At 42.3% G+C, this 14,262-nt stretch overlaps 1 protein-coding gene across 2 annotated transcripts in view; it reads left to right on the top strand.

Moving 5' to 3' along the window:
• Window positions 1-14,262, top strand: part of PLCB1 (phospholipase C beta 1) — an 815,168-nt gene that overhangs the window by 578,010 nt on the left and 222,896 nt on the right. For both annotated transcript variants that reach the window (XM_089680621.1, XM_089680620.1), the window contains exon 4: window positions 4,715-4,855. In XM_089680621.1, coding sequence (XP_089536747.1) covers window positions 4,715-4,855 — 141 coding nt within the window. The remainder of the gene's footprint in view (window positions 1-4,714; window positions 4,856-14,262) is intronic.

Raw genomic sequence — 14,262 nt, 5'->3', positions numbered from 1 at the left:
CAGACTGGAGTCATCACTTCAAGAACTTAGCAAGGAGGAGCCCCAGTAAAGGGAACATGTTAACCCCTTCCTTCATGAAGGCAAAGATGTGTTCCATTTGAGGAGCCCTCTACTTGCCACCTGGATGGTAGACCTCTTTCCACTAGCCACCACCAACTCACAGACTGACCAGATTTACGCTAGTTACTTGTATTGAAGATCCTTCACACCAGCATCAGTGTAGTATATTATGTCACACCCTTCCAGCCACCTGTGGCCTAGCTATGTACAAGCATCCTTGTCAAATAACACCACTCCAGCCAGAAGCAAAATCCATCTTCTTTATTGAGTGCTTAAACGGTACATCTTCCACATCCTAGCAGTGTAATGGAACATTATGCATCAACGTAGCAAGGAGGAGCCCCAGTAAAGAGAACATGTTAACCCCTTCCTTCAAGTAGACACACACAACAGGCGAGCCTTCACAGGTGAAAGGTCCACCATCCTCAGGCTCCTGTGTCCCCTGCATAAACATGAAAAACACCAACAACTTGAGTTTGTATGTGTGGTCACAACATGAAATATCTCTGCACTTCTACTGGTCTTCCATGGTCTATGGACAACTCTGTGCACTAGTTTAATAAAAGATGTATTCAGGCCTCCTGGTACTTGAGTCCTATTCAGTTGACTTAACCCTGTTAAATGATGCAGTATGGGGGGGATGTCACATGCTTGCTTGGGGACTGCAAATTAGTGGTTAGTACTAGAGCTTTGTAGAGCTGGGGTTCTGACCAGGGCCAGATCATCCATTAGAGACCAGGTAGGAGTCCAGATCTTAGTGGATGTCCAGGAAACTAGTTAAGGTGATGCTGAGTTCAGGGTCCCCTGGTAAAGAATATAAATCAGACCACAAAAAAACACAGATTTTTGCACTCTGTGAACCCATAACATTTACAGATCTCACAATACACACATTTGTGAGATCTTTATACTTTATGAGTCAGTAGAGTCCAAAGTGTAGGGTCTATTTGTGGTTTGAATTTGATGTCCAGAAAACTCAGCCACAACCTTCCTGCTTCTTCAACAAATTAGGGGGACAGCGCAGTTGGCCAAAGCTGTGCACCTGCCAGTTGCTTCACAGAGGGAGGTCTATCGGTAAGCAGCTGAAGTCTGATGGGTAGATCTATATTCTTTATGTGTCAAGAGAGACCAAAATTTGGGGCCTATTTGTGGTTTGTATGGATGCCCAGGGAATTCAGCCGCAACCTTCCTGCTTCTCCAACAAACTAGGGGAGCAGAGCAATTGGCCAAAGCTGTGCACCTGCCTGTTGCTTCACAGAGGGAGGTCTACTGGTAGGCAGCTGGAGTTTGATGGGTAGATCTATATACTTTGTGCCAGTAGAGACCAAAATTCAGGGCCTATTTTAGTTTGTACTTTATGCCCAGAAAACTCAGCCACAACCTTCATGCTTCTCCAACAAACTATGGGATCAGAGCAATTGTCCAAAGCTGTACACCTGCCTGTCGCTTTACAGGGGAAGGTCCACTAGTAGGAAGCTGAAGTCTGATGTGTAGGGGCCAAGCAAGTACAAGCATTGGAAATGGGGTGGCTTCTCTGTCCCTACTGCACTCCTTATGAATGCCAGATGAAGGGGGATGGGGGCGAAACTGCTACCTTGAATAGGATTCAGCCTCATTCTATCTCTGGTTCTGGTACTGGCTCATACCAGGTCCCTGTGTACAAGGAGCCCATAAATGTTCCTTGTGTTCATGTAGGGATCTTCTACGGGGATGCTCGCGTAATGCCAAGCAAGGAGCTCATATATGCTACTTGTGATCATGTAGGGATCCTCCATTGGGAAGTTCACGTAATGCCAAACACTAGTGAACTGTGGCCAGTCTTAAAGCATATCTATTGCATGTGGAACAAGTTTAAAGTGTAGAAAAGCAGATTAAGAACAACGGAAATCTGTTTTGGCAGGATCAACAGTTATTCATTTGCAGTTATCCAACAGATATAAAATGTTCAATGGTAGACAAAAAAGATCAAATAAGAGAAATTAATTATTTGAGTTGACAGACACATTAGCTGTAAAAATCCATGCTGTCACTGACTGTCCTGTCAATGGAACGAAGTGTTTGAAGACAGATAAATATCTCTCCACCTCTCATTCTTGGTTGGATTTCCTTTAAGGTGGCAGTTTGATTGTACCACCTTTAACCATTACAATTACCACCAGCTGTGCAATCCATTTCATTTACACTCTGGCCACTTTATCAGGTCCACCTTCCTAGTACCGGGTTGGGTCCCTTTTGCCTTCAGAACTGCCCTAATTCTTCATGGCATAGATTCAACAAGGTGTTGGAAACATTCCTCAGAGAATTTGGTCCATATTGACATGAGTTACTGTCCCCTTTCTATCATCTGGAACCAGTCTGCCCATTCTCCTCTGACCTCAACAAGGCATTTTCATCCACACAACTCCCGCTCCCTGGATATTTTCTCTTTTTGGACCATTCTCTATAAACCCTAGAGATGGTTGTGCGTGAAAATCCCAGTAGATCAGCACTTTTTGAATATTAAAGCATATCACTCAGACCAGCCCGTCTGGCAGCAACAACAATGCCACATTCAAAGCCACTTAAATCCCTTTTCTTCCCCATTCTGATGCTCAGTTTGAACTTCAGCAAGTCGTCTTCACCACATCTAGATGCCTAAATGCATTGAGTTGCTGCCATGTGCTTGATTGAGTAGTAGTTTGTTACCAAACAATTGAACAGGTGTAGCTAATAAAGTGGCCGGTGAGTGTATATCCGGTGGAGGATGGTTTTATATTTCATAGTTGTTGATAAACCTAAAGGAAATTTTAAATTGAGGTTGTAATGTATGTGGCCAGATTTCCTTAGTCTCCTCTTGGATTGCACTTAGAACCTGCATCATTTACAAGTCGTAGGTGGAGTATTAAAATAAGAACATCTAGCTGAGGTTGTAGTAAGGATGGGTTATAGGACTCTTTATTCTTGCATAAGGATTGGGAATATTTGTATTTGCCGGGTGGTCACACCCTGGGTCTGAGATATGGAAGTCTTAACCGTTTATTGGTGGCATTTATTGGATTCCTTGAATGTAATTTGTTTTATAATTTGGCTGTCCGGTGTTCATTATTATGGTACATTTTCTCAGTCCAATACATATTTCTGCGTTAATTTGTTGGTGCAGTTTGGTGATTTTCGTCTTGGGCTATTGAGTGATTGTTGGCAATCAGCTAATTTGTAACTCAACACAAGTATCTGGAAGCATTTAGTAAAGGAATGATGAGAGAAAGCGGAGGACAAAGCTTTCAGTGTTTTCAAATGTTATATGAAAGACAGCATCCCTGGAATCCCTTTAAATGATCATGGTTTTCGTTGATCCCTGCCAGCAATCCATAAGCCATCCTTGGGAGCTTGAGCAACAAAGGGATGCCAGATTGCCATTATATATTAGACATGTGTGGTTCGCTTCCTTCCGAATCGAAATTCAGAAACAAATCCAAAAACAAATCTGAACTGTAAACATACTGTTGACTATTGCTGACTTCCTTCAGAGACTGTGTGTATTAGTGTCAGAATATGCCTGTCTTCTGAAATTCGAATTTCCAAAAGATTAGATTAGAATAAAACAGAAAAGAAAAGAAAAAAAGAAAAGTATAGAATTGAATAAAATACAGTAGAAAGAATGTAGCTATCTTTTAAAATTCAAATAGAATAGAATAAAATAGAATATAGCCGCTTTCCCAAAACTTAGAATTTCAAAGCTATTGAAAGCTATAGTTTTATTGAAATAAAACTATTTTATTTCAATAAAATAAAATAGAATAAAAAATAATAGAATACAATAGAATACAATACAATACAACAATTAAAAAAATAGAATAGAAATTAAAGGAATGAAATAAAAAAGAATAGAATAGAAAATAAAGAAATACAATAGAAAAGAACGGAATGGCAAATAAAAGAATGGAATAGAAACGAATAGAACAGAAAAAGAGAGAATTTAGCCATCTTTTGAAATTTGAATAAAACAGAACCAGCTATTCTTCACAATTAATTCAGAACGATTTCACATTTTCAATTAAAATCTGGTTCGAATTTGATTTAATTCGAATCCGTTGGAAAAATTGGATTCCGGTCGAAAACGAATAAAGGAAACAAATTTCATTGCGAATGCAACGAATCAAAAAAAGTAACTTAACGAATCGATCCAAATCAAACATTTTTTTTTTTTTCGTTCTGCACGTGTCTATTATATATGTATTGTATATATCTGCATGCAGAAAGGCCTTTGTCTGCAGATAACGTCATCATGAAAGAAGTTTAGGATCGGTAGGGATCCCAGCAGGGGCGGACTGACAACTCATAGGGCCCCTGGGCAATAGGGGATCATGGGGCCCCCGGGAAATAGGAGATCATGGGGACCCTGTGCCCTTGCCCACACTCAAATCACACCCAAAAAAGCCTATGAAAGGTACCAGGGGCATCTCATGGGGCTCCCTGCTGACCCTGGGCCCTCGGGCAATGCCTGAGTGCCCGAATGGTCAGTCATAAGATAGCTGAAGTGAAGGAAATGATGATGGTCTAGAATTGAAAATTGTTTTTTTTGACTGGATATATTCAATGACATATTTAACCTAATATATTTCATTTTATATCATGTTATAGCAACTCAATGTTGTTGTTTCTTTTTAATTTACAGGACCCCAAGTTACGAGAGCAGTTGGAAGTTGGGAGCTTTGGAGGAAGGTTGGAGTATCGCATGTTTACCATCGTCTACGGTCCAGATATGGTCAACATCTCATATTTGAACTTAGTAGCCTATCAAGAAGAAATTGCCAAGGTAACTTTCAGTTATTTTATTCTTTTTTTATGTATAAGTTACAAATACCAACATTTTTATTGTAATTCATACGGAGTCATAAATTTCAATGTGAAACAGGAACTTGTTCATGGGAACCCTCCAGTGTGCCATAGGCTCATTAACTGATGAGAATCAGTCACTTGGGAGCAAGACACCCTTGGATGAAGACATAGAAGGGCTTAATTGTTTGGCTCCAGGATGGATCATGTCAGGATGAGTAGGCTTGATGTGAACTGATTTTTTTTTTTTGCGCTTTTAACCACTTCAATACCAGGCACTTTCACCCCCTTCCTGCCCAGGGCCAAATTTCAGCTTTCAGCGCTGTCACACTTTGAATATTAATTGCATGGTCATGCAACACTGGCATTTTTTTATCATTTTTTCACATGAATAGAGATTTCCTTTGGTGGTATTTAACCACTTCCTGTCCGGACACTTTTACTCCCTTCCTGTCCAGGGCAATTTTCAGCTTTCAGCGCTATCACACTTTGAATGACAATTGCACGGTCATGCAATACTGTACCCATATGAATTTTTTACCATTTTTTTGAGACAGATAAAGCTTTATTTATTCACCGCTGGGATTTTTATTTTTTTTACTATGTAAATGAAAAAGTCAAAAAATTTTGAAAAAAAGTGTTTTTTTTATAAAATTTTGCAAATAAATAATATTTCATCATAAATCTTGGCCAAAATTTATTCCGTTATTTTTTAGTAAAAAAAAAAAAATCCAAATTAGTTTATAACCAAAACTTATAATTTTTAAACATTTTTTTTTACATTTTTTTTTTTTTTTATATTATTATTTTTTATTTTTATTTTTTTTTTACATACTGTCACCCTAGCAGTACAGTGTCACCATGGTGACACTGTACTACTTGTGGGGGGTGATGAAGATTTTTTTTTTACACTGGTTGCTTTTACACCCATATAGGATGTAAAAGCAATCATTTCTCTTTCTCTCTGTCTGCATTCTTGCAGTCATTGAGAAGTATTGAGTGAGCTGTGATTGGTCACAGCTTGTCACATGGTACAAGGCTGTTGTGAATAGCCTTGTACCATGTGATCTCTGTGATCATTCACAGATTTCACACGTAGTAAGCAATGATGTCACAAGTGACATCTTGCTTACTACTTTGCATGTGATCACTGATTGGCCAATCAGTGATCACATGATCGGGACCTCGTACAGAGGTCCCGTCTGACGATCGGTGTTTCACTGTGTCCGGAGGACACAGCGGGCACCGGATCGCGGTGCTGCGCGCTCCCAGGGAGCGCGCACAGCTAGAACAGGCGGGTGCCGTTTCTGAACGGCAACCCGCCCCTGGACTGCCACCGCCCTGCCGTTTATAAACAGCAGGCAGACGGCAAGAGGTTAATCACCACTGGGTTTTTTATTTTTTGCTAACTAAATGAAAATAGACCGAATTTAAAAAACAACACAAAACACATTTTTTCTTTGTTTCTGTTTACATATTTTGCAAATAAATAATTGTTCTTCATAAATTTAGACCAAAATGTATTTTGCTCCATTTCTTTGGTGAAAATAGCCCAAATCAGTGTTTATTATTTAGGCTGGCCATACATTATACAATTTTCTTGAGAATTTTGGTTTAGATTTGCCAAAAACCAATAGGCTGACGCGTTTCGAGGACTTGCCTCTTCCTCAGAGCTTAGTGGCTCTGAGGAAGAGGCAAGTCCTCGAAATGCGTCAGCCTATTGGATTTCTACACTCCCTATTACAGACTGTTACTCAGCGTGGTGTTGACCAAGCTGTTCTTTATGATGTGCCTTGACTTTATTGTCGTTTGTGAGTACAACACCTACTTTATTTCTTATTAAACATTTTTTATGGTAATGCACTAGGCCTGTGCACCCTCTGTTTGTTCTACTTTTGTAACTGTCTATCTTGCAATGCCTCATGGGACTTGTAGTTTGGCAACAGCTGGAGGACCGCCAGTTTGACACCTGTGTTGTAAGTCATTGACCGAGAACAAGCAGACCAATAAAAAGTCCTGCTTCTCATACTTGTTCCAGGTCAGTGAAGTATTGAACCAGAGAGTGCAAGCTGGCGTAGGTCTAAGTTTTAGAATGCTAGGTACATTTTAGTTTAACACCTCTGTAGCCAGTGGAGCAGTTGTTGATTGCATTTTAGAGGGTTCTAGAATCACACTGGGAGGAAAGACAGAAGAACGGTCTGAATATTTTTGAGGGCCCAACTAATCCCTGGGGAAGTGTGCCCAGTAGGTGTCTGGAGAGTCCATAAATAGTCTGAGGCATAGAGAGCAGGTGCGAGACGATCCTGGGTCTACTCCTGCAAGAGGAGTCTCCGGCATAAGGGGGCTCTGCCCTGAGGGCTGTTTTCTGGAACGCTGTTTGAGGGTCATCGAGGGCCCCTCTGCAGCAAAGCTGGGGGGCCTATTGGTTGGGATTTTGGTCTGGAGAGCTTGCTGAAGAATACCTGGTGGAATTTGGAGGAAGGTGTCCAGCTGTCCTGTGGTATTGTTTCTCCCTGGTGGATATCAGAAGGAGGCAACCGATGATCCCGTGACCGAAACTCAGAGCTCTAGTGCAGTTGCGTGTACTTCCAAAAGGCACTAGTCATTATTCAGCCGTTGGTGCTACATCGGGAAACTAGCCTTTCCATGTTTGAGAGTCATCGAGGTCCCCTCTGCAGCAAAGCTGGGGGGCCTATTTCGAAGTCTAGTCTGGGATTTTGGTCTGGAGAGCTCGCTGAAGAATACCTGGTGGAAGTTGGAGGAAGCTATCCAGCTGTCCTGTGGTATTGTAAGTTTTGTTTCTCCATGGTGGATATCAGAAGGAGGCAACCGATGATCCTGTGACCCAAACTCAGAGCTCTAGCACAGTTGCGTGTACTTCCAAAAGGCGCTAGTCATTATTCAGCCAGTGGTTCTACATCGGGAAACTAGCCTTTCCATGTTTGAGGGTCATCGAGATCCCCTCTGCAGCAAAGCTGGGGGGCCTATTTCGAAGTCTAGTCTGGGATTTTGGTCTGGAGACCTCGCTGAAGAATACCTGGTGGAAGTTGGAAGAAGGTGTTCAGCTGTCCTGTGGTATTGTGAGTTTTGTTTCTCCCTGGTGGATATCACTGTTCAACAGGTAAAAAGTTTTGGGCATAAAATTAGCTAATCTTACATAATTTTGGGGTGCTGAAAACGAAAATGACCCTAAAAAATGTTGATTGGCTCTAGTTTCCATGATATATTCACCCATCTAATGACGTAAGCCATTCAAAATTATGATGCAACTTCAGCTGCATATTGCGCAATTGATACTGGTGACCAATAGAAAATTGCATGTATACTGAGATGATGCAATATTAGCCTTTAATTGCATCACTTCACTGCATAAAAGCTGCAGTATCTGTAGCTGATTGTAGTTCAACAGCGTCTTTACATTTCATTTTATGCTTATATAGGCTACTCAGTAATGCCTCGAACTTGTGTGAATAAAGCAGATAATTTCTGCTATATCTGCGGTGAAATAACTTTTATCTCACAAAAAAGGAGGATAACAGGAATGATTAAGAAAGCCTACAACTTGTATTTTGGCTGCAAGATAGGAGACCAGGACAAGAGCTGGGCACCACATATATGCTGCAATTCTTGTGGGACGGCACTGGAGCAATGGTTGAATGGAAAAAAGGCATCTATGCCTTTCGCTGTGCCAATGATTTGGAGAGAGCCAACAGATCATGTTAGTAATTGTTACTTTTGTATGGTGCCTCCAATTGTAAAAGGGCTAAATAAGAAGAAAAAGTTATCTGTGCACTATCCAAATATTCCATCGGCAATACGTCCAGTTCCTCATGGAGAGGGGCTACCAATTCCTAAAGCACCAGAATCCTTCGTGGTTGAGTCAAGTGAGGAAGAACCTGAAGCGTGTAGTCACGTGCAGTTGTAAGAGATAGCCCTTTCCTCGAATACAAGAGAAAAGCCAAGAGAAGCAAAACCGACACAAACTGAAGACAAAACTAGTGAGAATCCTAAGTATTAAAATGATTCAACTTAGCTTATGGCTATAATTTTTCTTGGTAATCCTATGCAATATATTATGCCATTTAGGCTTTGTTATGTAGTCAATATCACTTGCTTTATATTTGTGGAAAGACATCTATCTATATAATTATTGTGCATTATGTAGTCATTACGCCTATAGCAGAAAACTTTCCGTTTACAGAAAAACTAGAGCCAATTGACAAATTTCATTGTTATATTTGAACTCAGAATGTGACATTCATTAAGAAATGGATCCTTTTGTTTCCAAAACTGGCAAAAAATAAAAATTTGTTGAACAGTGTATCAGAAGGAAGCAACCGATGATCCCGTGACCCAAACTCAGAGCTCGAGCGCAGTTGCGTGTACTTCCAAAAGGCACTAGTCATTACTCAGCCAGTGGTGCTACATCGGGAAACCAGCCTTTCCAGAAGTCATCAATGGTAGCTTCCATATTTTGCTCAAGATGGGTTAAAATGGGAGATTTCCAGTTGCTTAATAATGCCAGAAGAGTTCTCTCTGATGAGTCAAGCGATTTTCTCACATGTGACAGTGTTGATCAATATGTCACTTTTAGCATATGATATCACATATTGCATCTTGATGAGTCAGGCCCGGTACACATAAAGCAGTTGGTTAAACCTCCCTTCATTTGCCGGGCTTTGTTTTTTTTTTTTTGAAAGCCTTTGGGATATAAACTGTGGTGCTTACGTTGACTGATTTATTAATCAAGTTATACAGTAATCCTGACTGACTTTGTCTGACATTTGCGTCTTTCTTGATGGTGTTTTCCCCATGGTGACATGCAGATTTACAGTAATTAAGTCTGTCAAGGAATGACAGCCCGGTGGGGATTTGTAGTACATGTTTATGTACAGCAAGACAGAAGTTCATTACAATGTTTATATTATATCGTGTCTATAAAATTGTTACATATGCAATGTTTACCTTAATTGAGTTTATAGGGCAATAGAAGATTTTGTGCAGAAATATTTTTCTCCAGTTCATTTGTATTATGTTGTTGTTGGCCCATTGACACAATGTATTCCTAGGCAATATGAAGAAGGGCTCTGGATCCATCGGGAAAAATGATCTCCTAAGCAATTATTTGGCTGGCTGAGCACATTATAATTGCAAGCTTTTGAGGCACTGTGCCTGCAGAAAAGAACTAGGCAGTCTCAAAAGCTTGCTGCTTTACACCACCAGTTCAATATATATTTTGCTAAAGAAACCTATACTGCGAAGATAGATTGCCATTGCCAAATCTTGCTTTTGAAAACGCTGGTTGGCTGGCACATATGATTGTCTAAGGCAGGGGTCTCCGAACTGCAGCCCGGGGGCCAGATGCAGCCCTTTCCTTGCTTTTGTCCAGCCCTTGGGGCATAGTTCATGCCACTGAAACCGATAATGAGGCACTATTCCTCCTACTGACACCAATAATGGGGCACTATTCCTCCTACTGACACCAATAATGGGGCACTATTCCTCCTACTGACACCAATGATGGGGCACTATTCCTCCAACTGACACCAACGATGAGGCACTGTTCCTCCCACTGACAACAATGATGGGGCACTATTCTTCCCACTGACACCAATGATGGGGCAGTATTCCTTCCGCTGACACCAATGATGGGGCACTATTCCCCCCACTGATATCAAGTGATGGGGCACTATTCCTCCCACTGACACCAACGATGAGGCACTGTTCCTCCCACTGACACCAATGATGGGGCACTATTCCTCCCACTGACACCAATGATGGGGCACTATTCCTCCCACTGACACCAACGATGAGGCACTGTTCCTCCCACTGACACCAATGATGGGGCACTATTCTTCCCACTGACACCAATAATGGGGCACTATTCCTCCTACTGACACCAATGATGGGGCACTATTCCTCCCACTGACACCAACGATGAGGCACTGTTCCTCCCACTGACAACAATGATGGGGCACTATTCTTCCCACTGACACCAATGATGGGGCAGTATTCCTTCCGCTGACACCAATGATGGGGCACTATTCCCCCCACTGATATCAAGTGATGGGGCACTATTCCTCCCACTGACACCAACGATGAGGCACTGTTCCTCCCACTGACACCAATGATGGGGCACTATTCTTCCCACTGACACCAATGATGGGGCACTATTCCTTCCGCTGACACCAATGATGAGGCACTATTTCTTTCACTGACACCAATGATGGAGCACTATTCCTTCCACTGACACAAATGATGGAGCACTATTCCTTCCACTGATACCAATAATGGGGCACTATTCCTCCCACTGACACCAATGATGGGGCACTATTCCTCCCACTGACACCAATGATGGGGTACTATTCCTCCCACTGACAGCAATGATGGGGCACTATTCCTCCCACTGACACCAATGATGGGGCACTATTCCTCCCACTGACACCAATGATGGGGTACTATTCCTTCCACTGATACCAATGATGGAGCACTATTCCTCCCACTGACACCAATGATAGGGCACTATTCCTCCCACTGATACCAATGATGGGGCACTATTCCTTCCACTGACACCAATGATGGAGCACTATTCCTCCCACTGACACCAATGATGGGGTACTATTCCTTCCACTGATACCAATGACGGGGCACTATTCCTCCCACTGACACCAGTGATGAGGCACTATTCCTCCCACTGATACCAAAGATGCGACACTATTCCTTCCACTGACACCAATGATGGAGCACCATTCCTCCCATTGACACCAATGATAGGGTACTATTCTTCCCCCTAATATCAAACATAGGGTATTGTTTGCTCCCACTGACACCAGGATATTTGCTACTGCTGTTGACCACAGTCCGGCCCCCCTTAAGTTGGAAGGACAGTAAACTGGCCCTTTGTTTAGAAAGTTTGGAGACCCCTGGTCTAAGGCTTTAACGCTTTGGGAGAGATTTACTAAAACTGGAGAGTGCAAAATCTGAAGCAGCTCTGCATAGAAACCAATCAACTACCCGGTTTTATTATCAAAGCTTAATTGAACAATCTGATCAGGTAAAAAAAATGTGTATTTATTATTTGTGTCTGCAGGAGCCTAGAAAGCATTGCACCAGTGATCAGTAGATCCTTGATGCCATGCAGGTCTCCAGCAGACCTGCCGGTATATCTACTTGCCCATACGGGATGTACGATCACGCAGATATACTGGCAGGAAGAATGAATGAACTACCACAACGTTCCAGCACTTTTTTATGAAAAAAGAATATTAAAAGCACTTATTTTTGCAGGAAAAGAATGTCTGTATCTCTGCCTTCAGTTGTAGAGCTGTAGAAAGTATCACCCCCGGTTCACATCTGTGCGGGTGGTGCCGCTGCAGATCCGCACGAAAATCCGTGCAGCCGCACCATCCGCACAGAAGAGTGCGGACCCGCGTGTGGGTGACATTAGTTCTAATGGCACGCCGCCCGCACTGGGAAACGCAACCATACTGGGAACCGAGGTATCCGTGTGGGCTGCTTTTTCCAAAGTAGTCCAGGGACTTCTTTCCCTGTGTGTCACGGGCACGGGAGTCCATTCAAATGAATGGGCTCTCGTTCCTGAGCAAAACGCGGCCCCACACGGCCGCATAGATGTGAACTGGGGGTCAGTGGACTATGGGTGCACTGCACAGCTCACTAGTATTCCATTGAGAACCACACGTCCATCTGCTGTGTTGGCAAGTTGAGGGGGAATGGGGTAAGGTGGGTGGGAGGTGTAACATGTAGCATGGCCTCCAGGAAGATTGCAAAAAAAATTTGGTGTTTGTGCCAGTACAGGGTTTCTTTGCAGTTCAGTGTTTCTCAAACTTTTTTTAAGTTGTTGCACCCTTGAAAAGTATGCAAAATTCCAAGGCACCCCATTTTAAAATGTAAAAAAATGTGACACTTAGTACAACCGAGAGGGCCGCTTACCAATGATGATAGAAAGTAATCAAATCACAGTCATGCAGATAATAAAAATAATAAACTTTATTTTATATAGCACCTTTAAAGTGCTACTGAACCCACAGACAACAGATTGCAACACACATAGGTGTGAGCCAGGCCTTAGTGTCAATGGTTCCCACAAAGTGTCAGATTGCCTGCCATGCTATCAAGTTGCTGATCGCTGCCATAACTAGTATCTATCTATCCATTCAGTAGTATCATACCCTTGGCGATTGCATGGACCATCAGTCGTAAATAACTTTTTCCATGAATTTTCTTAGCAATTATTTTACAGGGTAGGTTGCCAGGTCTTTCCCCAACCCCCACCATGCAGAAGATCCCGCATGGCCAGGGATGAAACTAGGACAATTTAGACAGGAGCCAATTAACCTCCCTAGTGGTATTCCCGACTGTAGTTCGGGGTAAAGTTTCAGTACCAAAAGTGGTAACTCCGAGCTACACTCGGGCTTACCATGCGGCGCTGCATAGGGAGTCCCTGCAGAGCTTACCTTGTCCTTCGCTCCCGCGATGTGTCCCCTGCAGCGTCCCCGGCCATCTCCTCCGGCTGATGCCGGCATCCGGCTCCTGTGTTCCGGTCCCTGTGACGTCGGGACGTACGGGCGCCGCCGCCGGCGGGAAATTTGAAAATTAAAAAAAGTCATTTTTTTCAAAACGATTGTACATAGTAAAACATTGCTGTTTCAACCCATTTCACATACATTTTGTCCCGAGTGCTTTGTCCTGTCCCCTGTCTGCATTTTTACTGTTCTTTCTGCCTGGAAACTTAGAAACGTCCATGGCGTTCAAAAAGCGTCCCTTTAGGTCAAAAGCGGTTTTAGACCGGCTAGAGAACAGCGATAGTAAATCAGAACCACTTGCAGAATTGAGTGATAATGATTTGTGGGGGAAATTCATCATCAGACACTGAAAACGATTCTGCGACTTTGCTCAGCGATGTGCGAACTTGGCGCTATATTTCACATTTCAGTGTTTTTGGTTTGATTATATTATTGAATTAAATTTATTATTATTATATTATTATTTTTTAGGATTATTTATTATATTATAATTTATGATTTTGTTTCAAATTTTATCATATCCGGAATGTTTACTAGACTCTTGTTCGGACAGATTTCAGTGAGTTATTCCTAAATATTACAGCCTACAATAAAAAAAATACATATTTCCATGCAAAATAATGTACCGCTTTCAGCACCAAAAATCTGAAATAATCAGACCGCCAGGGAGGTTAACCTACCAGCATGTCTTTGGAATGTGGGAGGAAACCCACACGAACACAGGGAGAACATGCAAACTCCATGGAGGAGGCACCATGGTCAGGAATTGAACCCATGACCCATCTACTGCACGGCAGACGTGCTAACCACTAAGCCACTGTGCTGTAGTAAAATAAATACAAAT

This window comes from Staurois parvus, unplaced genomic scaffold (genome assembly GCF_062004578.1).
Source record: "Staurois parvus isolate SC_StPar_1 unplaced genomic scaffold, SC_StPar_1.0 ptg000248l, whole genome shotgun sequence".
NCBI lineage: Eukaryota > Metazoa > Chordata > Amphibia > Anura > Ranidae > Staurois > Staurois parvus.
The sequence above is the reverse complement of the archived record's forward strand: the minus strand, read 5'-3'. Positions and strand labels throughout refer to the sequence as shown.